The 25,500-nt window shown below is 44.7% G+C and overlaps 1 protein-coding gene across 1 annotated transcript in view; it reads right to left on the reverse strand.

Moving 5' to 3' along the window:
• Nucleotides 1-25,500, reverse strand: part of SLC12A8 (solute carrier family 12 member 8) — a 51,957-nt gene that overhangs the window by 10,898 nt on the left and 15,559 nt on the right. Inside the window, exons 6-9 of the mRNA XM_064661459.1 lie at nt 12,970-13,083; nt 5,859-5,946; nt 4,284-4,371; nt 1,076-1,222 (exon numbers count right to left, since the gene is read on the reverse strand). Of these exons, the coding sequence (XP_064517529.1) occupies nt 1,076-1,222; nt 4,284-4,371; nt 5,859-5,946; nt 12,970-13,083 (437 nt within the window). The remainder of the gene's footprint in view (nt 1-1,075; nt 1,223-4,283; nt 4,372-5,858; nt 5,947-12,969; nt 13,084-25,500) is intronic.

The following is a 25,500-nucleotide window of genomic DNA, read 5'->3' on the forward strand; positions in this document are numbered from 1 at the left end:
TCTGGAGGAGCAGAGCACCATAAGGCTTTTCCAGCCACTCCACACACAGTTAGGTACTGCAGGTTATTGAGAGTCATGGAATTATTTTCTCCCTCTCCAGAATAATGGAAAATCATAAGAAATTGTTTGCTCTGGATGTATAACCCAAGACTACAGTCCTTGGTGACTGATACCTTGACTGATATCAGTAGAATGACTCATGAATGAAGATTATTCATGAGGACAAGGGAAAAGCTTTTTGTCATATTCCAAACAAGACTTTGTTTGAAAGCATATCTAAGGCTTAGACGTCCCCTAACTTAACCTTTCAAATCTATTCTTTGTTTTTATTTAAAAGTGTCCAAAAGGCACCTTATCTTACAAAGAAGAGTCCTCTTCTCCAGTGCACAGAGACTGAATCCACAGCACCATGGCTAGTCACATCCTCAGCTATGAGGTTACCACAGAGGACAGGAACAGCTCAAAGAAAGTGTGCAGGAAAGAATAAGAAAAAAGAAAACAGAAAAAAAAGGTAAACAGACAGTTACCATCCATTTCACCAACTGTAGAGACAAAATTTGAGGCTTCTGCCCTGGACAGAAGGGCAGAGAAGAGCTAGGTACTTCCTTTGGTCATGGTCAGGATCAGCACCATGTAGATAAGGTGTTTGCAAAAAATATCCAACAGGCAAAGTTATATCATAAGTGGCTGTTTTACTGTGGACATCTTGAAGAAGTGGGTCAGAGGGAGGGAGGGGACCCCAGGAACGGCTGTCCATGCGTGGCAGGACAGACAGACCCAGGCTGGGGCACAGAGGTGGGTGAGCAAAATGCCAGGGAGAAGCAGAGCTGCCCCTGCACAATGACACACCCTGTGGGAGGGCTCAGGGCAGGGAAAGGACCACAGGCAGCTGGATGCCTTGCTTTTTTCATGAAACCACCCATTTCCTGGCTTTTCTGCCTATGCATAGCATAGTGGATCCTGAGCCTTCCCCTCCTTGCATTTCACACATCCTTCATCTCACTCTACAGACACATCTTGGGTGTTTAAATTCAGGTGAAGTTTTGACAGCAATCTCACAGAAGGGATGACTAACCCCATGTCCAAGGAAGGTGAGCATAGGGATCACATTCTCCTGGGCAATGCACTGCAGGATCCTCGGTGCTCCATACAGCCCGCCCATGCAGGAGGCCAGGGAAGAGATGTACAGCCCTAGCAAAAACAAAAAACCCACCAAGGATACCTGGAGGAAGCGGAGAGAATGCAAAGTTGATTATATTGTCCTTTAAAGACCCCCGAGCAGTCTTAAATACACATATTTTAAGAGATCGCATGTATTTTGTAACATTGCTAAATGAACAGAGAGAGCCCTGGGAAAGCAGCTATTTAATTGGTCTGTGGTAAAAAGTACATGCAATTAATACAGGAAAATTATCCCATAAAAGTAATTTAATACTGAACATCCTGTACCGACAGAGACATTTTACAAGCTCATATCCAAGAAATTCTTTGTCACTTGGAGCAATTGCAGCAAAGCTGCAGCTATTAGATTCCCCTTAAGTAACTGGAAGTGAGTTTATTTCAGGAGAGATCACTTATATACAGAGGACATCATACAGGAAAAGCTGCCCAGGCTTCCAACCATCCAAAACAGGAAGACAAACCCCTGCGTCTCAGAGGGGAAAACCAATCCTGAAAGAAAACCCACAGTAAAACCAAATCAAAATTGCCACTTAAATAAATGGCATCTCAAAAAACATGCTCCAAAGGATATAATACAATGACCTTATTTTCCTGTCTTCGATGAGAAAAGAATTTCCTTTGGCCAACATGAAACTTTAAAAAAAAAAATCTTTAAAGCCATAGTGCTAACAAGGCTGGGTTTAGAACTGGTTTCTGGAAAGCATCCTTTCAGTCTGGGAGTACCTCCTGCAGGCGTGGAGGAAAAGGAAAGGCAGTTCTTGCTCTGTCGCACAGAAGCGAGGACAGGGGTCCCTCTAAGCAGGTCCCACTGTCAAGAGCTGCAAGCACAGACAGCACATCTAAAAAAGCCCACCCAAATACACAAACTCCCACAACTAAGGAAACTAAGGTCTAGGGTCACTTGACCCATCCCCAAGTCCTGCAAGACCACACAAGTCTGACAGCCAGCAGCCAGGCACAAAGAGCAGCAAGGCATGGGGGTAACACCAGCACTAAGGCCAGGCAGAGAGAAAAACCCTGCCCATACTCCACTGAAGCAAGTGCTGGAGGTGCAGACAGACATCTGTGGCAGAGAATACCACCAAATGCAGGTGCCCTGCATCCCACATGTCTTTTGCTCTCACCCCTCCTGTCGAGGAAAGAAGGTGAAAAATGAACACTGGTTCTCCTAGGTTCTGCCCCTGTTGAAGTCAGGTGGCACATTCTTTATTAGAAGGAATTACAAAAATCTACATGGCTAAAGATGAGTCAAGCAACATCTGGCTTTTTCCTGTCTATGAAATCTGCATGCAGCAAAAAGGAGATTGGGTAAAAAAAACATAAAAAGTTCATTGTTTGGGGAAGGCATGTAAAATCAATGTCACAATCCAGAACCGTACAAACTTCCTACCACAACATTGCTTTTCCCCATGAAAATCCACTTGGCTTTGTGAATTTTATCTCGTGGGACAGAAGAAACCTGAGGCAAAGATGAGCAGATATCAGCTGCCATTAGACCAACAGACACTCAGTGGGAATCTTCCCTTCCCTCCCCTCTAATCCTACCCTGCTCTGAAAAATACTTGGAATAAACAAACAGTTGTGCCAGACATCATATATTATTTTAGCTGCTAAAAATGCTCGCATTTAAATGTGCTACTTGACATTCAAATCAGGGTTAGAGGGGAAGAGTCCCTTTCACTGAGGCTGATGAAAGGGTTTGCTGTGGGTTTTGAACACAGAGAGTGTGAATATATTGCAAGGAATTGGCACTTGGAGCTCATTAGAAGTGAAATTACTGAATCTCATTTTTATGTTTAAAAAGACAAACAAATATTGTACCAAGAAAAGCAGCCAAGCACTCGCTCACCTGTGAGTGACAGAAAGGGAGAGTCTGGAGGAGTAATGATCTCTCCCTCCTCCCTCTCTCCGATGTAATTAAAATCTAAAGCAGCTAGATAGCTTAAAGAAGCAACATGAATATTGGGATTGCATATTTGGTTCGTTCAGTACTAGAGAGACAAAACCTGAAGAAGCTTTTTCTTTGTTTTTTTAGGGGGGGTGTGTTTGCTTCTTTGTTTTTTATATTTATCATTATTAAATATCTTCTCATTCTTTACTAGGAGATTTTTCATCTCCTCCCTAGGGGTTTTGAAGTTAAAACACAGCTTTAACAATCTCTTTCTCTTCAGCTGATTCATTTAAATCTGATTCTTTTTGTTACTGCACTTTTCACCCACTAAGTCATTGATGAACAAAGAGGTAGGCTCATTCTTTTTTACCCTGAAACAGAGATTATTTTTTTTTAACCTTAGCAGCAAGTGGCAGAGCCCCACCAACAATCTGGAGTTTATTTGGGGGGCTGGAAGAAGTCTAGAGCTAAAATTACTTAGAAAACAAAGCCAGGGTTTTAAACTGACATTTTAGATTAAAAACCATGTTACAAATCAAATAACACAAGCTTCTCAACTTCAAATTAATCACAAGAAATTGTGTCAAATACAGTGAGCTCATGATTTTGGATAATACCAAATAACAGAAAATTAGCCCTTTTATATCCCATTCAAGGTAAGACAATGGCACACACCAAAATCTTTTGCTCTCCTTTTAAAGGCCTGCAATGGTGAGACGTAGCATGTTACATTACAAACCTCCCTCGTGTACAGACACCCGTGTGGAACGTCTGGAGTTTAATAATCCTATTGCTTGCCCTGCAATTACAGCCTGCTAGATATGGAAATGTGAGCTTCGCTTGACTTAGTAAAGATAAGCAGGGGAGTTCTTTAGAGATTTCAATTTGGTCTAAGCTTTCACACACAAGAAAGGATACATTGAATAAAATACAGCATTTATCATTAGACCACATTAGCATACTTTAGCTCTTAAAGCTATTGCTTGGGTGATAATGCCAAGATTCAGCATTACTGGATATGCTGGTGAATGCAAAGCTATTCAAATCAATTGTACACTGGGATTTGCAATAGGGAAATCCCCCTGAATTTTAATGAGGGATGCGTACCCAAATTCCTTAGGCTTTTGGAAAATTCAAGCATTCAGCAAGGCAGATGACAACCTGAAAGCACTACTCTATAAAACCATGCTGGGTTATTCGAACAACTTACCTTCTCTGCTATCATGAAGTCATAGCGCAGTGACTGACGGGTACAAATGGCTCCCAGCAAAAAAACAAAGACCATGTACAGAAACCACCTGCAAACAACAAAAATAAACTTTTTTTTCCACATCAAGACAAAGCCATTGAACATTCTGCTCACTAGGAGAGCCAGGAGACAGTCAAGTACCCACAAGTTGGGTCTTGGATGACTCTGCATGGTTCCTGCATGATTTAGCTTCAGGGCTAAATTTAATACTGGTCCTTGTTACCCACTATGATGTGCCAGGGACAGCTGCAGCAGAACTGTATGGTACCCCTGAAGGGAAGCCACCGGCACTCTTGAGGTGTGCATGGAGAAATATCCCAGTCCTGGGGACATACCTTTTAGTAGGGCCTGCAGCAACAGGACAAAGGGGTAATGGTTTTAAACTAAAAGAGGGTCAATTCAGACCAGCTATAAGGAAGAAATTTTCTACGATGAGGGTGGTAAAACACGGGAATAGGCTGCCCAGAGAGGTGGTGGATGCCCCACCTCTGGAAACATTTAAGGTCAGAATGGATGGGGCTCTGAACAACCTGATCTAGTTGAAGATGTCCCCTCTCATTGCACGGAGGTTTGGCTAAATGGCCTTTTAATGTTCCTTCCAGCCCAAACCATTCTGTGATTCTGTGGTTCTGAAGGTACACAGCTCCCCCCATCCGGCAGCAGTGTTACCAGCGCAGCCAGTCTGCTCTGCAGCCTCGGTTATGATCCTCCTCTGGGGTCTCTGGCCCTTCCAGTACTCAGGTGGGGGGACAAGTTAGTCTGTCTGTAAAACCCAGACAGCAGAGATGGGAATCACATGGCCATGAATAGCTGGGTATCTGTTATGCTCCTGCGTCCTGTGAAATCCCCCCACTTAAAACAAGCACCAATTTCACCAGGAATCCTTCCAAATTTTGAAGATCCTTCCTTCCTGACTGAACCTTGTTACACAGTTAAAAGCAATAATTTCAAAGGTAATTTAGGTGGTAATGAATGCAGGCAGGAAAGCCTACTGGGGGGCTGTTAATATGTAGCAGTACTTTACTCCTAGAAAGTTGCATTTCTTCAGGGAGAGCATTACTTGGCTTGGATGCAGGGCTCCTCTGTTACCCTGGCCTTGCAGGTGGGTAGGTCATCTCACCTGTCTTAGCCTCATTCTCCCAGTAATAAAAAATATAAATTTTTAATTATTATTTTCTATTTATATAGAGAAATAAAGAAAAAAAACATAAAACCCCCTCTGAAATCAACAGCAATAAATGACAAAATCACACACCCCAAGCCTTCAAGAACTCTGCATCCCACTCTGGGACAGCCAGGCTGCAGGAGTTCAACCATTCCAACACCAACACACATTCCACCCAGCAGAGGAAGGACATTAACAAAGATTTTCTCTAACCCACCCAGACTACGTGGTGGTAATGGATGATAATTTGAATGAGAGCCACACTTTAATTTTCCAGATGGCTGAGTAATACAAGGTTGATGGGAATGTGAAATGGATTGGTCACACCCAGGGCTGTCTCCAGAGTAAATTTTCCCCGATCTGTGACTTACGAGGTGCCAATAGCAGCCAAAGACCCCAGAGGGATGTTGGTGGGAGGATTCCGGAGATCTCTACTCATGTCGAACCCAACCATCACACCTGTATTTTGCAGACATAAGTGCAATGTAGAGTCAAGAGAAGTTATAGTACATATAATACGCATTAAAATATGTAATATAATTTAATCAATCAGTTCATTGATTGATTCAGAGTAGTAACTGTATCACTTCATTGCATGCCACACAAACGAATACTGGCCCCCATGGATTGCTTGGTAAGAAACTGTGTCTTTCATAGAACCAAGCCACTTCTAACACATCAAAGAACCCTTTGTCCAGTTTGAACAACGCTGGGCAGGGGAAAAGAAACAATATCTGAACAAAACCCATCTTATCTTAATACAAACCTCACAGAAGACAATGTAGCCCAATTGTTGAAAAGAAAAATGCCAGTGTTCATCACGGCAGCACATGTAGCAGGTGGTACTACCCCCGGATCAGATCCATTACAGGTCCCTGCATTCATAGGGGACAGCCACCCTTACAGAACAGCCTGTCCTGTCCATGTTGAGTGATGATCACATGCACATTTAGCAGAGGGAATAACAGTGCTCTCTGCACGTAGGTGGCACCTTCCAGCCAAGGGATCTGCTTTGGAAGTAGGCATTATCTCTGCTTTCCAGATAGGAAAACAGAAACACTGAGAGGGCAAGTGATTGTCCCAGCGTCACGTAGAAAACACATGGTAGAATAAAGTACTGAACTGTTATTTTAGGCCAGAGTACAGGGTATTATACAATCAGGGAGAGTCCTTAGCCTAAAAAATTACCATCTAAAGACGCAAGAAAAGGAAACAGGATGAAGCAAAGTATTAGAGCCTCCACATTAAGACTAGAAACCCAAGGTACAGAGTGGTTAAGAGGCTTTGTCCATGGTTGAAGGAGGAGTCATACCAGCCTTGTCACATTATCCCAAAAGTTTTCCTAGAAGACTGCAGGTATCTGCTATAAATAATAAATAAATAAATAAAAATCTGTGATTTAAAATCATGACAAGAATTCGGACAATTTGAAGGCAAGACCAAAGAGCCTCTTTAAGATGCGAACTTCTGCCCATCACCATCCCACCCCTCAGATGTCAGACAAATGTCTCCATAACGACACGTGGGCCAGGAGCCAGCCAGCAGTGCTGATGGAATGGTCCTCCCAAGATGAAGGATAAACAGAAGCCATGGGACAAATCTCAGGATAAAGGGGACAAACACAGATCAGCCAGATGGATGCCTTCCCTATTACCTATAGACCCTGCATGGCCACTGATAGGCTGCCAACAGGGCACAATGGCTGGGTTGCCAATCAAGGAACAGGAAATCGTCTCTGCTCTGTCTCAGGCTTTGCTGTGCATCTTCATAGCTCATCACCTCATCTGCTCCATGGAAATCATAACACTTCCTCTCCTCACTGCACTGCTGTGAGGATAGCACATAAATGAGCACAAGGCACCAACCTGTTGCCAAACACATCCATGGCTTTATTTGTTTATTATTAATACCTTTTCCTTGTTCATCTCTCTTTTTTCCCCTTGATCAGTCCACTCACCAGCCATCTTTTTCTGTCATCTCCACCCTGGAGACAGAGCACCAACAGCCACTCCCTGGTCCCCACAGAATCCTGGCATTTCTCAGCTTCTGGAAGAGCTTTTCCTCCCGATTCAGACCAGATTGACGCCATACCAAAAGCATTACAAATCAAAATGAGTTCCTTAATTTTCTCCTGGAAGACTATTTTGTGGATGTATTTCTGAACAGCACAGCTAAAAGCCTGTCAACTGCTGTAGCTTTCTCTAGATAAAGCATCCAAGCCCTATTCAAGCCCTGTCCCTTTTAAGCAGTTACACAACAGGCTTAGCTGGAGGTGAAAAATGTTAGGCAGAAGTCCATGGAAATCGTCACAAATATCATGCTAAACAAAGTCTCTGTGAAGCACTTTTGATAACACGCTACTTTGCCATTCAGGGACAAAGCAGAAAGCTGAGAATACTCTGATTTTTATTTCCAAAGGGAGCAAACTATTGTCAGGAGGACAGATGTTAATCTCATGTGCCTCTTTGCCAAGTCTCTCAAACATCTGGCACCACCTTTAAATCTTACATCTTGAGCTTTACTCACCTCTTCCTCATCCAAAGTCCTGCCTCAGCAAAGCACTGAGGAAACACCAAAACAGCATTTTCTGGACTGAACTTGAAGAAAGTTGAAGAGGTGAGTCATCAGCACAGCGGTGACTGCACAGCCCAGGCTGCCTCACTGCCTCCCTCCCACGGACCCACGCACACTCGGGAGCAGCCAGGGGATGACCTGCCAGAGCCCACATAAAGAGGATCTGGAGACTGATGACTGACCTCCTGCTGTGCAATGATCAGGGGTCAGATCCAGGCCACTGCTCACCATTAGCTTCTGCCACGGCCCCCAGGAGGTCACCACAGTCTCATGGTTTCCAGGGCCAAAGGCCAAGGCCATCATAGAGGGAACCAACACAGATATTCTGAGCCACTCAGGCCAAAGCCATCTCCTCTGTGCTGCAATTATGCCTCTGACTTGACTAGTACAAAAGTATGGACAATCTGGTAGTACAGATGTATGGACAATGCCAAAGTCACCTCTTCATCACCACCCAAAAAGTAATTTTCCAGATGGGATGACTGCTCCCAAAGAGCAGTTCTAAGAAGGTCTTTTGTAAGACTAACCAATCCACTTTCCAATGAAAGGACAACCTGATTAATTTTAAAAAAACACCATCCTAAACAATCTCCACCATCCAAAGCCTCTGACAGCCCCTGCCAGAGAACTGGTCTGACTTGCAAGAAGCCACAAAAAGCCTTGCCAGAGATTCTGGCTGCGTGACAGAGTAAAAACCCTACGCTTGCGTATGAAACTCAACAACATAGAGAATTCAGGACGTTCCTTTCTTCAGACACAGGGAAGAAATCCCTAGGGAAATGGCCAATCCCCTCTGAACTCAATCAATCATATCTGTAGACTGTTCACAGAGAAAATTATCCACCTCTCTGTTTCAACGAGATAGCAGGCTGGATTTTCCACACTGGCTATTATCTTAGAGAGCAGCAGATAATGACAAAGCTTCTGGACAAGGAAGCATGAAAACACAGTCAACCCAGCCAGGAAATTATGGTTGAGACGGTCTGTACACTGCTGCTATTCCCAGTGTAATCTGGCTTTGGGCATCATCCAGGTGGTGGATACATGCAGGACGGGACCACCTACATTGTCTGTTAGACACTATCACCAGCTCCACCAGCTCTGGCTTCTAACTCCACCAGCTATAGTTTATGACTGCAGATATGATCGCTTGCAAACACCCATTGCATTTTTCAGTGAACTTACTATAAAATATAAAAGGGTTTTTTTTTTCCTTCACCCAAGAGATGAAGAATGGAAAATGTTAGATAAGAATTGTAGCTAATTTTTTTAAAGGGCCAACTTCTCCACTGATGTAAGCTGGCACCTCTCCATGGACTTTAATGGAGTTGTGCCAGCTTACATCATCTGATAACTTAGCCCAAAGCTTCTAAATCTATTTGCTGTCATTTTGCAAGTGCCAAATATGGTTTATTTCAGAACTGGTTTCAGTACGATGATACTTTCCACTACCGCCGCTTCAAACGACAACTTACTTTCTTGCATGACAACACACTTCTTTCATTAGACAGAAAACCTTGGGGATTTTGTAGAAAAAGAAAAACATTTCTTGCACAACAGAAATGACATTTATCTTCATTTTAAAAATGCATTGATGGCTGCATGGCTGCTGCTGGGAGCTGACTGTGGGCAGGCAGCTCCCAAGACTCCCTCCCTGTGCTGGGTGGTTTGCTGAGTGTTTGCCTGTCACAGCACAGCAGCAAAACGTGTGCATTAAGAAGGTATTTACAAACATGTGGAAAAACCTCTGCTTAATGCACAGCATCTCTATAGGGGCATGTTCACATCTGAGTATCTAGCGAGTACTTCAGTCTTTTTGACTGAAACCAGCAAATCTGAGTCTTCCATGCCCTTTTAGGCCAGCTCTAGATGTATATTTTGGATTGCTCAGCAACTTCTCTGTGATTAAATGACAAACTTGGGGGAATAAAGCCAGCTGCACTGCACATCCAACTGAAATGGTTTAAACAGCTATTACCCAGGGAGCAAACAGAGCAGCCTCTGCTTACCAGCACTCAATCGTAAAACCAGGATAACTTCACTCGCGTTGCCGGAGTCATACCAGTAAAATACAGGGAAATAGAAAACAACCCGACCTGGAGCAAAACAATCCAAGGAGGATGGTTGTAGGAGGCAGCATGTTGCTACTGGTCTACAACAGGCTGGGATGACCACCCCATGCCCTCCAGTTGAAGTATCCCCCAGACAGCTCCTCCTGCCTGTTTGGTCCTGGCAAGGGTCTCCCCACAAGTCCTGCTCCCCTCTCCTGAAGTGGCTGCCACTCTTTCCTTTTATAGCTACCAGCCTGCATTTCAGAAGTTTCTGTTTCACTGTTATTTCTGGTGGAAACAGGCAACTTCATACCACTTTTCAGTACATCCCAGAGACCGAAGAAACCAGTTGAATTCAGACAACCATTTCTAGTTAGAGAGGAAAAAGCTTATCCTGAAGAGATCAAAATAGTTTCACTTCAAAGAGGAACATTTCATCTCAGAAAGGCCCAAACAATTTGTTTCACAATTTCCTAAACATTTTTTTAAAAAACTTTGTTATCAAAACAGCATCTTAAATTGTAAACTAGCATATGCTAAAAATTAAGAAGAGTAAACACAATATTTAATAACTAAAGATAAACAGAACATTGCTCTGGGTCAAAGAACTGTTTCAAACTGGTTCAATGTAACCCTTCAAAACTAAATAGCATATTGTTTTGCTGGAACTCTCCTCGAATTTCTGTTGTATCTTAAGGCAAAGGATTTTGCTTCTAGTGCTTCAGCCAGGTCACTGTGGGGGTTCCAGAAGAGGTGGGTAGTTGGAGGTGACAGCCTGGGAGCAATGTTCACCTGTCCCTGTCATTCCTCACAGTCTGCATCACACTGCCTGCCCTGCATCAGAGGCACTGGCAATCCTATCACGTCTCACCAGACTCCTATTAATGCTCCTGGCAAGCCCATCCCTGAAATGTCATCTCCAATCTCACAGACCGCCTGTCCTGCTGGAAGGCTCTGGCTGCATCCAGACAGTGCCCACAATGCAGTGGAAAGCAGCTCTGCTCCACCAAGTAGGACCCCAAGCAACCGAGGGCCCCCTTTACAGCCCAGCATCCATCGCACCCCTGCTGTGGGGAGGAGGATGACAGCTACACTAGTGGGGTCAGATGGGGCCTGGGGGAACCAGCTCTCACTTACTGCCCCAGCCCGAGGAGATGTGGGCTTTGTTCCCAGCACTCAGCAAAAATGGGCTCCCGATTTGTGATCTGCACCAGAGAAGTCTTGACTCCCATCCTAGAAGTTTCTTAATCAGACCACAAACTCTTCCATGCAGAGCACCAAACACAACCCCACGTTTTATGAGGCTCCTGATCTCTGCTATGAACAGCAATAACAAGAGCAATAACAATGTTATATGGTACCACTGCCACTGCTACTCCAAAGGAATAATTTAAATCCTATAAATAACCAAGCAATTAAAAAGAACACATGAAAAAGCTGTGTAACAACCAAAGTAATTATACATCATCCCAAACTGTATTTTCAGAGAATGTTTAACATTACTACTGGTATTACTACTGCTAACTAAACAGAGCAACAGGCTGCCAGGGCTTTAAATAAATTGTATCTATTAGCTTTGGCATTCTTCCTCGCAGCCAAGCATTAGCAGTGATGAAGAATCATTTAATACGGCTAATCACGGTAATTTTCTGCGCAGTCTTGCCATAACTATTCCTTCTTCTATAACCAATGAACTGGAAATGAACTATAACCAATGAACTCTGCTTTCTTGCACCAGAGGCAGAGTTCTCGAGGAAGGTCTTTTTCTCTGGCTGGGGGACTCAGGTGGGCCAGTCAAAAACGACAACAAAAAAGAGGGCAGAAGCAATTTTCTCTGTGGTGCTGATAGTTCAGGCCAGTGAGTTTTCCAAGAGGAAGTCTACAGAGAGGCAACAGCCACCCTAATAAGCTGGGAGAAAGGATTTCAAAGGATAATTTGAAGTCCTGCACACTAGGTGCAGCTGACAAAGTGACTTCTGCTACCAGACCATTTCTCCAGTCCCATCCGTTTCACAAAACCCTTTCATTTGTCTCCTTGTACTGCAGCAATTCTGCAAACAACTTCCAGCAAGTTGCTTAGAGCTAATCCTCTGAAAATTCATTCTGTAATCCAAGGATTCATTGCTATGGAAACTGCTTATAATCGGTACTTTTTATAGCTTAAAACACCCAGCATCAACAAAAGGTATTGTAACTCCAACTGATAGTTATTGCATTCCCACTGGAGATTGTCAGCTCTGGAAAGGGGACATGCATCTTCCTGCTAATTTAAGGGAATGAATAATAGGAAGGCATCTAATTAAGCTCATGAATGAGAGCTCTGCCAACAAACAAAGATGAACCCATGATGCCATGCAGCAAGTGGTGGGTCAACATCATGAGCAGTGGCATCAGCCCAGCTCAGCCACCTACTGAGGTAAGGATGGAGGGAAAGTCCTCCTGTGCTCTTCCTACTCTCCCAGTGCAATCAAGTCACAAGGCTCATCTTATATGATAAATCATGCTCAGCCCTTTTAAAAAGGCTTGATATCTCGTGGCCTGACAGCATTGGCCAAGATCAGTGCCTGAGCCTTGTCCTTGGCAGGGAAGGATTTACACCACATCAACCCACAGAGTTCAGCAGCAGTTTCTGATTACAGCGATGGAAGAGCACATTCAAGTGAACAGGACAGGAGAGTACAAAATTTCAAATGCTGGAGAGAAGCCTGAACATTTTAAATCAACCACGTGAGTCTGCTATGGCCAAGTGCAGTCCTGCTCGCTTCGCCTTGCAGCCCAGAGGAACTCCACTTGCTTCTGCTCATCTCTGAGATGTGCCTGTGGAGGGAAAGAGGGGGAGGACAAAACTTAACAGTACCTGTGGCAGCTGGGAAAAACACTCCAAAAACAGTGAAGAAGGACTCCCCCTGGCTGTAGTCTGGCAGCGTGTTGTTGGACATCAGCTCTGCGGAGTAGCCGACGAAGCCGTTCTCTGCAAAGACAGGGCGAGAGGAGAACCTCAGAAACCAGCAAGGCTGCAGGAGACTCTCCAGCTGCTCTCAGAGACCACCCGTCCTCTCAACACACCAAACTGCAGCGGCTGCTTCCAGGGATCATTTGAAAGGATAACTGTCAACTTACACGGTGGGGTCGAAGGCAGAAAAGAGGTCCGTGTGGTTACAAGGTTGCAAGTGCCAAGGAAAGGCGCAGGGGTGCAGACCAGCACATGGAGAAGCACCACCAGGCTGGGCAGCTCCTGCCACGCCAGAACATGGACTGTATGGAGTCCTGTCTCCAAGCAATCAGGGCATCTTCCTGTGAAACGTGGCTACTAAGGAAAACTGCCTACGGGATCAGATATTACATTTTTAATGTTATCTATACTTATTTATCCATGCCAATTTAATCTTCTTTCCAAAATGAGCAAAATGATGCTGCCATAAGACAACTGCAATTTTGAGCAAGCCCTCACACCATATCCCAGTGCTGTGTTCCTATTAGTCAAGCTCTTGCACAGACAAGACCTGAGATGTGCCCATGCTGTGAAGCTGCTACCAACACACCCAATTTATACACTGGTTGCCAATGAACTGAAAGCCAAAAACACCGATTTGCTGCAGGGTGGTCTCTCCCCTACAAGATGACTCTCTCAGTGGAGAAGGAATAAAGAGCTCTAAAACTGCCCACTGCCTCATCATACACTTACCCTTCTGATGCCTTTGCTTTCCTGTTGCTGCATTAGCATCTCCAAATCTGGTCAAAACATGGGGCTGTGCAGCACAAGCAGCCGCACTCCCCCGCCCCCAGTCTTCTGCAGATGATTATCATGGCACAACAAGGAGCAAATGTAGAGACCCTTGGCTGTGCCCCACTCCCCACATCAACTTCTGCCCTGTCTTTCTAAGTCACACACAAAACCAAAAAGTTTTTACTTTCCAAACAAAAAGTTTTACAGAAGATAGGAGAGAGGGGAAAGCAGTAGGCAGGACATCATCATCACGCACCTCATCTACTCATACAAAATGGAGGATCCCACTCCCTCAGTTCACAGTGGAAGGATGAATCAAATTCTTCTACAAACCTGGATTTGTTAGGAAGAGTTGAGTCTGACAGCTGACGTACCAGCAGGGCATTCACTAGGAAAGGTTTTAGATGCTTACAGATAGAAAAGATAGCTTATGATAGCTATAGGTTAAGGAATTAATGGATATGCCTATGAAATTAATAATTTCATTTTCAAAAGGCAACACTGCCTTTTAATGGAGTATCTTAATCTATGGAAACTTCTCCTCCCTGTCAGTACTCCAAATGGTTGTGCCAGCTGAGGGTGGAAGGTGAGGAAAGTCGGTTCCTTTTTTTCTCCTGCCACTACAATCTATTTCCACAAGACATGTGACTGCAATAACCTGAATTTTCTCATTAGCAGGCAGGATGTTGTTTATGGCTGCACAGGGTGATGGCCAGAAATTAAAAAAAGACTCCATCAAAGCTGTCCCATGCCTCAAAGACAACATTAATAATGTTTGGACAATAGATTAAACCGGAAAATTAAATCAGAGCTCTGAACACAAGACATATCCATTTAAAGTCACAGAATATAACTAACCACAGAGCTTTGAAGTTGTCACAGAAAAATCCTATAGATAATCAAAAGTTTCCTACTACATCTGCATTCATTGTGTTTCCCAAACATGGATGGAAACACACTGATAGAAGAGGTCTCCTGCTGCTAGGCTTTCTAAAAGCACTAGCTATCTCCACTAGGAACAAGTCCTAGATGAGATTTAAAGGGAATAAGCTCAGCACAACACACTGACCTCTGGACCTCACAGATGTCTGCAGAAAGTGCAGCTTCTGGAGAAATAAAGGGGGAATTTGTGTAGGCTGTATGTTCCTGTAAGACCAGACCCGAGTGCCTTCAACTGGGATCCACATCCATGATGTCACACGGGCTGGCTGCAAAGCTCCCACCAAACTGCTCAAGGAAAATTTGGTCCTTGGCCAAGGGATTTTTCACAAAGTATGGGCTCCTCCTAGAAATGTTAATGTTTCATTAGTAAAACAAAAGAAGTGAGCAAAATATTCATCTCACCCCAAGAAGATCTGCAGGCCTTCTCCAACCTGTGCTTCGCAGCAGCACCATCAAATACATCTATGTCACTTGTTTGCTCCGCTGATTCATAGAAGTCTCCTTTGGACTCTATCCTCTCTTGATTGCTTACTCTCATATTTTCCTGTCTTTAGCATTTAGGTTTCCCCTAACCACAAATTGTCCTTTTCACACCATTTTCCTAGTTTGTGGAGGTCATCTGAAGGCCTGACTCTCTCTGCCAGATGCTGCATGTCCTTCCCAGCTGGGGGTCAACTTCAAACTGAATCTGCATATTCTCTTTAGCATCATCCAGGAAGCTAAGAAAAATGCCAAATAACACCAAACCAAAACCAGACCCCTGCAGAACTTCACCAGGCACAGTGTCCTGCTTTGCAAGTAAACCATCTCCAGCTGGGGTCTTCCAGTGGTGTTTTGAGGCTATGTAATTCAAATGAGGCACTTTGGGTGCCTTCTGTTTCCTTCCTCATACAAAAGGCCAAGTATACAACCAGGCTGTATTTCCTGTGGTACTGTTTTGGCCATACTATGGCCACAGACTGACCATGAGGCTCATGAGTCCAATGTCTGACCTGCATCTGTATGTATCTGATTGCTATTAATCTCAAGAAGTGAAATGATACCTTGTGCTCCATTCATTCCTACGTCCTTCCCTTTCCTACTTAATTCCCCTAAGCAGAAATCCTGGGTGAAAGAAACAAAGCCTGAAACTATGGCAGATGTCACTGGAACCACAGAAAATGACAGCCACAGATTTATTGAAAGAGCCACAGGATGTGCCTACATCTCTATCCCACTTCTGCTTCCTCTCCTCACGGCTCTGGCAGGTGAGAGGAAGCCCAGCCATTCCACATTTCCCCTGTATACAGAACCAGGAACTTTCTTGACTAATTAAAGAGAAGTTCATCCAAATGTTAGTTGTCATTGCAACCTCATTTCTCATTCAGTCACCCTCCTGTGAAGCAAATCTCACATCCCTTTTGATTGGTTTTGCACCAGGATTTGCAGTCACCATCAATTTAAGCAAACTATGGGCACAGGAGCACAGAGCTGAGGACAACACCCAGGGAGCATCTCCTGCCTGCCCTCGTGCCTGCGACCGGAGCGAGTCATCTATGACCTTTCAGCTGTCATATTAATGGGACTAACTGTAGCTGACAGGGCAATTGGGCTGAAAATCATCCAAAACAACACAGGAATCAGCAACTGAGACCAATCGGTTAAACCAACAGAGCACTTGGTCAGTTGTTCACAGAGTCAATTATCCACATCCCATTGAAAGTGCACTTCAAAAGGACGAGCTTCGGAAGGAGGAGGGAAGGAAATGCGATAGGGCCTATATTTGGCACTCTGATCTCTAAACAAGGCAAGATCGTTTTATTAATTTTTCTTTTGTAAGATCTTTTTCTCCAGCTTACTGCTGGGTACATGAGATTCAAAACAGATTCCTCCCTCCTCGCTCATTACAAGATGTTTGTCTGACAAATTTTCCTCTCAATCAATTTATGCAACCCCACAGCTTCTAAATCCTGCCTTTAACGATCCTGCTCTCAGCTGGCTTGCAGAGGGCTGGAGCTGAAGTGCTATAAACAATCTTCCCCGTGTCATGCTAGAAGAAAAGAATCCAGTTCCTTCTCTGTGCCGTGTCAGCCTTATGGGAAATGCACAATAAAGAGTGGTAACAATTTATTTTCATCATTAGATACTCAATAAGGAGAAAGCAAATAATGGGTTTCTCAAGTGGTTGAGCTGATATAAATAAACAATTGGGAAAAATTGACTTAGAGCAACATCTGAATTATTCCTGTGATTTTTCACAAATTAAGTCCTTTTAGTTGCCCATATTAAAATGATGTAATAAACAATAAAAAGCATCTAGCAAGTTTGAAATGGAAGAGCTTTCAGGATGAGCATCCTCCATTCGCAAGCACAGGAGGACCACAGGAGGCTGCACACCAGCCTGATGCAGCCAGAGGAGGAGGAGGAAGATGGTCAGGACTCTCACATCCCTCCAGCCACCAGGGATGCCTGGGAGGAGGTACCAGTTTTCATCTGATTGCCACTGCTGCATTCCCCCTCTACCCTGGCAGGTTTCCATGTTTGAGCTTTTCTTGCACTTTCTCCCACCTCTGACCCTGTGGAAGGGCATGAAAGCAGCCAAGGAGGTTTTTGGCACTCAAGACACCCCTTACAAGGGCAGCCCCTCCATGAGGCCCGGGGTTTTGCAGGGGGAACTCCAAGAGGTTGGAGAAGGGGCGCGAGGCGAAGCCGCGGTTACGCAGGGTCAGGCCATTATGCAACGGCACAGAGGACGATGGCGTTGCCAAGTTCCAGGCAACCTGGAGCTCATTACAGACTAGTCAAGTCTTGGCCAAATTCAATAAGCCTGTTCATAAGCTTAAGGTTAAGCAAAGCCTGGCACCGAGGCAGGGGCTAAACAATGCAAAAATGGAAAACCACCTTAAGAAACAGCTCCCAGAAGACAGTTATGTATTGCACTCTTCTTGTGATTAGAGATTTTAATTACAAAGGTGAATGCTGAAGGCTTGAAATGGTTAGTGGTTTTTTTTCTTTTCCTAAAGACGTGAACCCACACCTTCCTGCCTGGAAGGTACTTGCTGAGATTTGCTTTCAGAGGAACAGCTGGAAGTGTTTGTCTTGCAGCACATTTCCTAGGTCTGATCTCAGCATTTTCGGGATCCTGTGTGATGTAAGACATGGAGAGCCAAAGAGTAATTATATATCCTTGGCATAATTATCTCTGGTCTCTCTCTTTTTCCCATTTCTTCTTCCATCTCTAAACCCTTCTGGCATAAGCTCTGAAATCCAGTTGGATTTCATCCATTCCCCTTGGATGCCAGTCCAAATACACACCCAGAACAAGGTCCTGGTGCAGGTGCTGGAGATATCCAGGCACACGAGTGTGGAGAAAATAGGAATGGTCCTCACAACCTGGTCCCACAGCTGCCATCCTCATCTGAACACGCACCTCTGCAGAAAGATAAGATTTCACTCCTCACCAACCACATACTTAACGTTTTCCTCCTCCAAACTCTTAGCTGAGGGCAAGTACAAGCCCAGTACTTCTGAGATGTTAACTCCCCAGTGGGCAAGTCAAGCTCTGTCAGGTTGGTAACTCTCAGAAGCTGAGGTCTATCGGATGGCTATTGAGTGGCCTAAACGAAATTAATTCCTACATAGGCTGAAGTGCTCTACAGCAGGGAAGGAGTGAAGTTCTCCCTCCAAAAGCCCTTACAACACTAATTCTTCTCCTGTCTGCAGAATAAGTTCATCCATGGTCTGGTGATCACCAAACTCACAAACTCACTTACATACTTAACTGCCCATAGCCTATCACAGGAGAACAGTGTCTTCATTTGTCAAGGGAAAATCAGGCATGCCAGCCTTTAATGAAGTAACATTTTGATGCCAAAGGACCACCAGCAATAGGTTTTTCAGCATCTCAGTGTGCAATCACAGATACATAGGTTTAACCACCCACTTAGAAACTGTGGATGTGCAGAGATGGATGCAAAGCCACAAATGTTGTCCAAACCCCAAGGACTTTATCTTAGTGTTCCCCCTGCTCTATGCAAATGCTGAAATTTAACTTGAGGCAACAAACAGTACAGGATCATCTGACACAACAGCTCTGAAAGAGGCTCTGCACCAACACAGCCACAGTCTGGACGGCTCTGGACTTCCCCAGTGAAGCGCTGGATGCGCCAGAGAACTACGTGGGTCCAGCTGACTACAATCACAGCCCTGCAACACCATGCAGCACACCCAGTGAAGGGCACTGAAAATGGTGCACATCCCCAGTGGATGGGCATAATCGAAGAGGCATGAAGAGGGCACCAGGGTTGCAAATAACACCTTGAATCACCTTTCCCAGCAGATGAAAAATAAATCAATCAAAGTGGTGCAGACACAAGCCTCCGCATCCCTCTGTGCACACGCTCAGCTTCCTGTGTTTAGGTTTGTTTAATACTGACATTAACAATCACATTTCCAAGCTCTTCCAAGGCCAGGCTGTTTCTGCAGCCATGCCATTGCTACTGCCCAGCTCCAGCTCCCGAGATCCTCCCAATATTTTTCCCCAGGCAAGTTCAACACTACCACTGCTACTCTCAGGCACTGCCCTACTGCTGCCAGTAGGGCAGTTGGAGGCCACAGGGCCAGCCTGCCACAGGGCAGGTGGAGGCAGGAATGCATGAGAAAAATGTGGAAAGGTTGGGGAGGAAAACAGGGAGAGGGAAGCAGTACTGGAGGTGGACAGAGGACAGCATAGTGGTTTTTCTGTGCCACGAGTCCACTGCTCAACTTGCTGCGGGCTGACACTTGGCCTGTGGGATACATGAAGAGATCTTCACCAAAAGTCCCAGTTCTCTAAGAGAATGGTGAGGAAACTGGTGAGTCATGGAAGCAAAGGGCATCAAGAAGCAGAGCTGCACTAACAGGTACAGAGAATAAACATGACCTTTGCTGAACTTCTACAGGGATATAAAAATGTTTTAACATATTCCAGGACATCTCCTGATTCACCTTTGGATAGACAAGTGTTGGCTGGAAGACTGGGAAGAAACAGCAGGAGAAGAGAAGAACTGCCGGGGAGCAGAACTTGAGGAAGATGGGATGGACTGATGAGACTGATGCCCCTGTCTTCTGACAGCTACAGCTGAACTCATCTACCCAAGGGACCACATTCACCAAAGCTGGGTTGCCCTTTTCTGCAGCACTACGTGTGCCATGTTGAGTCAGCATGGATCAGTGCACATTTCCTATGAGCCAGGATCATGTCAGCTCCATGCTGGACTTGTGGGCAGTAGCACAGCTCCATAGCTGGAGATGGGGCATGTGCAGCCCAGCCCAGATGAACAAGAGTAAACACAGGACTTCTGACTGCTCCCTGCAGATTCACTCTCCATATGTCACAAATGACATCATGACTTGGGTTCATCTCAGTCTTCAGGGCCACATCCTATCTGCTGACAACTCCCATAGCCTCAGTATTTATGCTTGGGGAGTCTTAAACTAGACGAGGAAAAAAAAAGAGAAGACTTTCTGTGTTGAATACATGCAGGTCAATGACTATGCAGTGACAGAAACGAAGCTATTACACAATTAGCACGACGGCATGTGGGCCCAAAGATCAGTGCAGGAATGCTGCAGAGCATCTGCCTGAGCTGTCAGGGCACTGAGAGATGCAGGATGAAGGAGCTCCACAGTTCCTGCTCTACCCCACCCCAATCCATGTTGCTGTTGGCAGCCCTTAGGAAGAAGTACTGGGAAGAAGAGGAGGTAAGAACGTGAAGGGACTCAATTCCCTCTGTAATTTCATCCTTAAATGCCAGTTAAATACATTTGCTACCAGAAGAGTTCAGAGCGACCGCAGACCGCAAGCCACAGGGAGCAGAAGTGAAAGCAGCAGCTTCTTCCACAGCTGCCTCCCCGCAGAGGATGGTGCCAGCTGAAAATTAAGCACTGGGTGCCGTAGCCAGCATCACCCTATGGCTTGCTGGCCACAGCAAGTGGCACCCTCAAAAATGCCAAACCAAAGCTGAGCAACAAGAGGCAGCCCAGGGCAGGGAGAGAAGCCCATTGCCATTTTTCCACTTGTGGTGAACAAACAAGCTCCTATTTTATCATCAGCACGAGGGAGATTGTTTCATAAGTTAGGACAAACATCACACTTACGTTTCAAATTCATCAGAGCTGCAAATAGCAAAAAACAGACAGGTTTTAGTGGGAAAAAAAATATCAGAGCAAATTTAAAGAAGGGAAGGAGTTCCCTTGCCCAAGACCTTCTCTGCACCCACAATAAGCCCAGCCAAACTGAAATGAGAGATTATGTACAGTCTGTAATTGAAGGAGGGAAAGCCACACTTAAAACAATTTAAAAAGGCCAAGCCCTGAGAAAGGCTACTCGAATCCCTTATCTTTTGATGGAAAAGAATGTGCTCCCTGAGATTAATGACGTGTTTACCCAAAAGGAAATCGCCGCCCTTCTGAAGCAGCGAGTGTTTGTTCCTCCCGAGCCCCTGTTTTCTGCTCCAGAGCTGATCTCCCAAACCTCCTGTTTAAAGTCAACACACAATACGGCTTCCTGCTGCCATGGGCTCCAAGGCATCCCACCATTAGCACTCTCCCGAAAACCACACTCCACTGCACCTGTCTATCCCCCACCGCCACTGGCAGAGACAAAACTGGGATATTTAGATCAGACTTTGAGCACCACCAGTATAGAGACAGGCGTCACACTGACAGCTGCCAGGAACCTTGCTGCAGGGAGATGAATCACCCCCATGCATAAATATTGCTCAGTTCAGCAGACAAATTAGCAAGCGTGGAGACTGACAGAGCTGTCGAGGGAAAGCACTCTGGGCGACCTCTTCTTAAGCTGCTCAGGGTTTTGGCAGTGCATCCTGCAGACCAGCTTGCTGCAGGATGGTCTTGGAAAGAGCTTTAACATCAGCAATGGTCCACTATGTTAGCAGAGGCACGGAGGAGTATGGGATGTGTTGCACTGAATACCCTCAAGCGAGCAAGAAAGCCTGGAGCAGAAGCACTGGGGATGATCTGTCTGAGGAAACCTGCAAAAAAACTGCTCAGGGGCCGTCAGCCCTTTACATATGTGACAAACCCAAGTATTCACATCCTCCCTCTCTGGTAAATGCACCCCCAGTAAATGCACTCATGCTTCATCTCCAATCTCCTCATGGGGCATCCCAACCACGAGAGCCATCAGGTCACGAGCACCTCCTCTCCCTAAAGCCAATGGACCTGCAATACTGTGTGCTGGCCAACAGCTAAAAATAGCACAAAAGGCAGAATAAACAAAGGGAGCTGCTTAAATCTGTCTCTGATGTTTGTCTTTAGCTGATGGAGCAATTTTCATTTGCAGGATACTTTCACCCCTCTCAGATCATGAGGCAGACTAAGCTCCCCCCCAAGCACTCCCCAGTCACATCTCATCTCTTACAGGACTGGACTGGGTGGAAGGAAATGCTAATTTCTGCCAAACTCCCCATGCGCCTGCTTTATCTCCACCTCAGCTTCTCGGCAAAGTGGAAAACCACTAACGTACACAAGAGCACACTTGGAGCCTGAAAGGACCCACACAGGCAGCTCCTCATCAGAAAAGCACTGCTTAAATAAAGGAAAACTTAGGAATGTGCCTGTGGAAGTAGCTAGTAGAGCTGTTTGGCTCTTATTCTGTCTTTATGGATTGACAAAAACTTTTATTTTTTGCAAAAAAGCCAAAAAATGGATATTTTCTGCAGGTAGAAACTTTAAAATTCTGGTTATGAGAAAAAAGGGAAGATATTTTAGCACAGGTGTTTCAAGTTTCTAAATTCCACTTATGTTTTATATTATTTAATGCTAAGAACTAGACTTGCTGTAATACATAAATCCTTCCATTATTATTTGATTTTTTGATGTGGTATCCACAGCCTGGTGTGCTCGGTAGTATTCAAACCAGCTGGTGAAAACTATTTTATTCATTACAAAGAGGACAAGAAGTAAAGCGTCCCTTGCTCCATCCTTCTAGGAAAAGAGTTTTCATCAATGGGGATATTATTATCAATTACAGAGTGGTATTTCTTGGAAGTCATGTCCAGAGTTCCCAACTGTGGGAGGCTCTGCAGAACTTCTTCAATGAAAAACCTCGGCCTCAAGAAATCAGAATTTAGGCTGAGTCAAGGCACAACAATTGGAGGAAAATGAATGGCAGATGAACAGTGATGACACACATCCTTTGGACTTTTTGGAGTGACCTCCTCTCTATCTTGGAGCTACTCTGTGTATCATTTTGGACAAAGCCCAAACCGTGCTGATCAAATCCCCATCTTTCAAATGAAAGCAGTTAACTATGATATAACTGAATCCACTGGATCCTGCCACAGTCTACACAGCCTTCTGCCTTCATGACCAGAGCATCTCATACTTCGAAATGATGGATGTATTATCCACATGACAATGGTACTTCAAAACAGAACTATTCCATTTGTTGACTTTCTGATTTTGTGTCTAAAATGACAGGTTGCTTTTATTTTTTGAAGGTTTTCATTATCCTCTATACAACACACACACATCTACAGCTTCAAGTCTAGCTTCAGAATGCAAATCAAACTGGAAATCAAAGAGTGTTTGATTTTGGAAAGGTTGAGCAAGCTGTTGTCATCCCCAAAAAAATTTTTTTTGTTTGTTTGAAACTATTAATTGAATTCCATTTAAATCAGAGAATAAATTTTTCCTACCAAAATCAATTTTTCAATGGATGCACTCCCCCTTTTGAGTAAAAAAGAAAACCAGCAAGAACCACTGGGCCATCACCCAGGCTAATGAAGGTACAACCAGGATAAAATCCCTCATCTACAGCCAAAAAAGGCCAAAAATTATTAGCACAAGCCAGGAGAGAAGATGATGAACAGTAGATAAGGATCCATGGCCCACGCAAAGTTTTCTCTTTAGCCTAGGAGAGGAATGCAAACTAGAAGTGCAGCGGCTGGAGGAAAAATCTAATATCTAGAAATTATCTTCATAAATTAAATCTCTGAATAAGGAAAGCAGATTCAGGGCACAGCTGAACTGTGACTGGAATTAAACACTGGGGGAATGAAAAAAAGAGGAGGTAAAATATCTTCATCATTTGAAAACAATTATGTGGTGGCAAAAAAAAAAAAGAGAAAAAAAATCAATGCAATTAAATAAAGCTGTCCTGTTTAAACACAGCAACAGGGAGAGAGGGAGAGATTGTGAGATTATATATATATCTTTCTCAAACCAGTCAGTTTTATTAGTTCTCTAGCATTAAACAAGTTGCTGGTGAGCAGAGAGCCTGCACAGGAGGCTTTATGGAGGAATGGGTGGAGAAAGCCCACATGAAGGCAGCATCTGGCAGGGGACAAAGCCAGTCGAGGTATTTCAGGATTTGTTTACAAGCTCTAGGAAGATGCCTTGCAGGGAAACAGCAAATAATTAAACCAAACAATGTGTACAAAATCCCCTGTATAAACGAGGAGCAGTAGTACCTATTAAGCAAGTTTAAACCTGTAACAACTTCAGCAAACCCTCTCCTGCTCCAGGAATGGATCTGGGCCAGCTGGTCCCACCATGGAGTACCATGCCTTAGGGTTTCAAGTGACACCAGGACACTCCTCATCCTTGGCAGCATGTGGCAGAGGGCAGCTCACTCCCATGCCCCACATGGCCACTCAGATGGCACAGCCTGGAAAAGAGAAGACTGAAGAGGAACACCAGAGGTCTTCCAAGCAAGGTGGTTCAATGAAGAAAGGAAGGACACCAGATTGTCCCCAGGTCCTCAAGAGACTCAAAATAGTGGGTTTTGGCTGCAGGAAGAGAGGGTTAGCTGACGTAGCTGTGACTAGAGCAGGGTCCCCAAGGATGCAGCAAAGGATCCATCACAGGAAATTTTTAAGAGCAGATTAGATGTATGTGGCATCCATCACCAGCACAGCCCAATGGGTGAAGGAGGGCAGGGACTTGCAGACCCAGAGCTCTCCTCCCCTCCTTACCCACCTCCTGAGAGATGCTTCAGAGCGATGGGCTCAGAAATCCTGCCTGGTCTCAGCAGAGCAGGGGTACAGGGACGCCAGTCCCAGCCCCTGGGGTGCAGCAGCTCTACTGACACCCCAAGCTGACACCTGTCAGCAAGTCAGACTGCTGCTCCTCAACAAAGGACTGCTGGATGTCCTCCAGCAAGGAAACACCATGAAAACCTACCTACAAACCCGCAGAGTTACATCTCAACCTAATGTTTTGTGTTGTTTTTTTTTAAATAAACTGTTTTAAATACCTACTTCAGAGAGCCTGGACAGAGCGCTGTAGCTTTCCTCTCACTATCTAAATAAGGCCTCTAACAATGTTATCACTTTTCAAAACACATCTGTCCCCCAGCTCCCAGCCCAGACAATTGGCAGGTAACCAGTTAATAAATGTCTTCGCCAGACTGTTGAATAGGCTGGCCCCAGCTCAAGAGTGATGTCAGGGCCATTCAATGCACTATAATTGGAAAAACCTGGGAAAAGCAATCCCATGTTTTTCAATAAATAACGAGTGTATTAGCAGCCTCCTGCTTTTATTCACCATGGTATCTACCTTGTTCGGTAGCAAAGTGAGATTTTTTTTTTCCTGCTGCCACTCATTCAGTGATTTCTATTTGGAATTTGATGCCAGTTTCCAGATGTGTCTCAGGCCAGGAAGTCAGCAATCGGCCTGGATAAAGCCTCTGGGATTAGCTACAGATCATCTTCTAACACACACATCCTTCCTGCA

The sequence above is a fragment of the Pseudopipra pipra genome, chromosome 7 (genome assembly GCF_036250125.1).
Source record: "Pseudopipra pipra isolate bDixPip1 chromosome 7, bDixPip1.hap1, whole genome shotgun sequence".
Taxonomy (NCBI): Eukaryota; Metazoa; Chordata; class Aves; order Passeriformes; family Pipridae; genus Pseudopipra; species Pseudopipra pipra.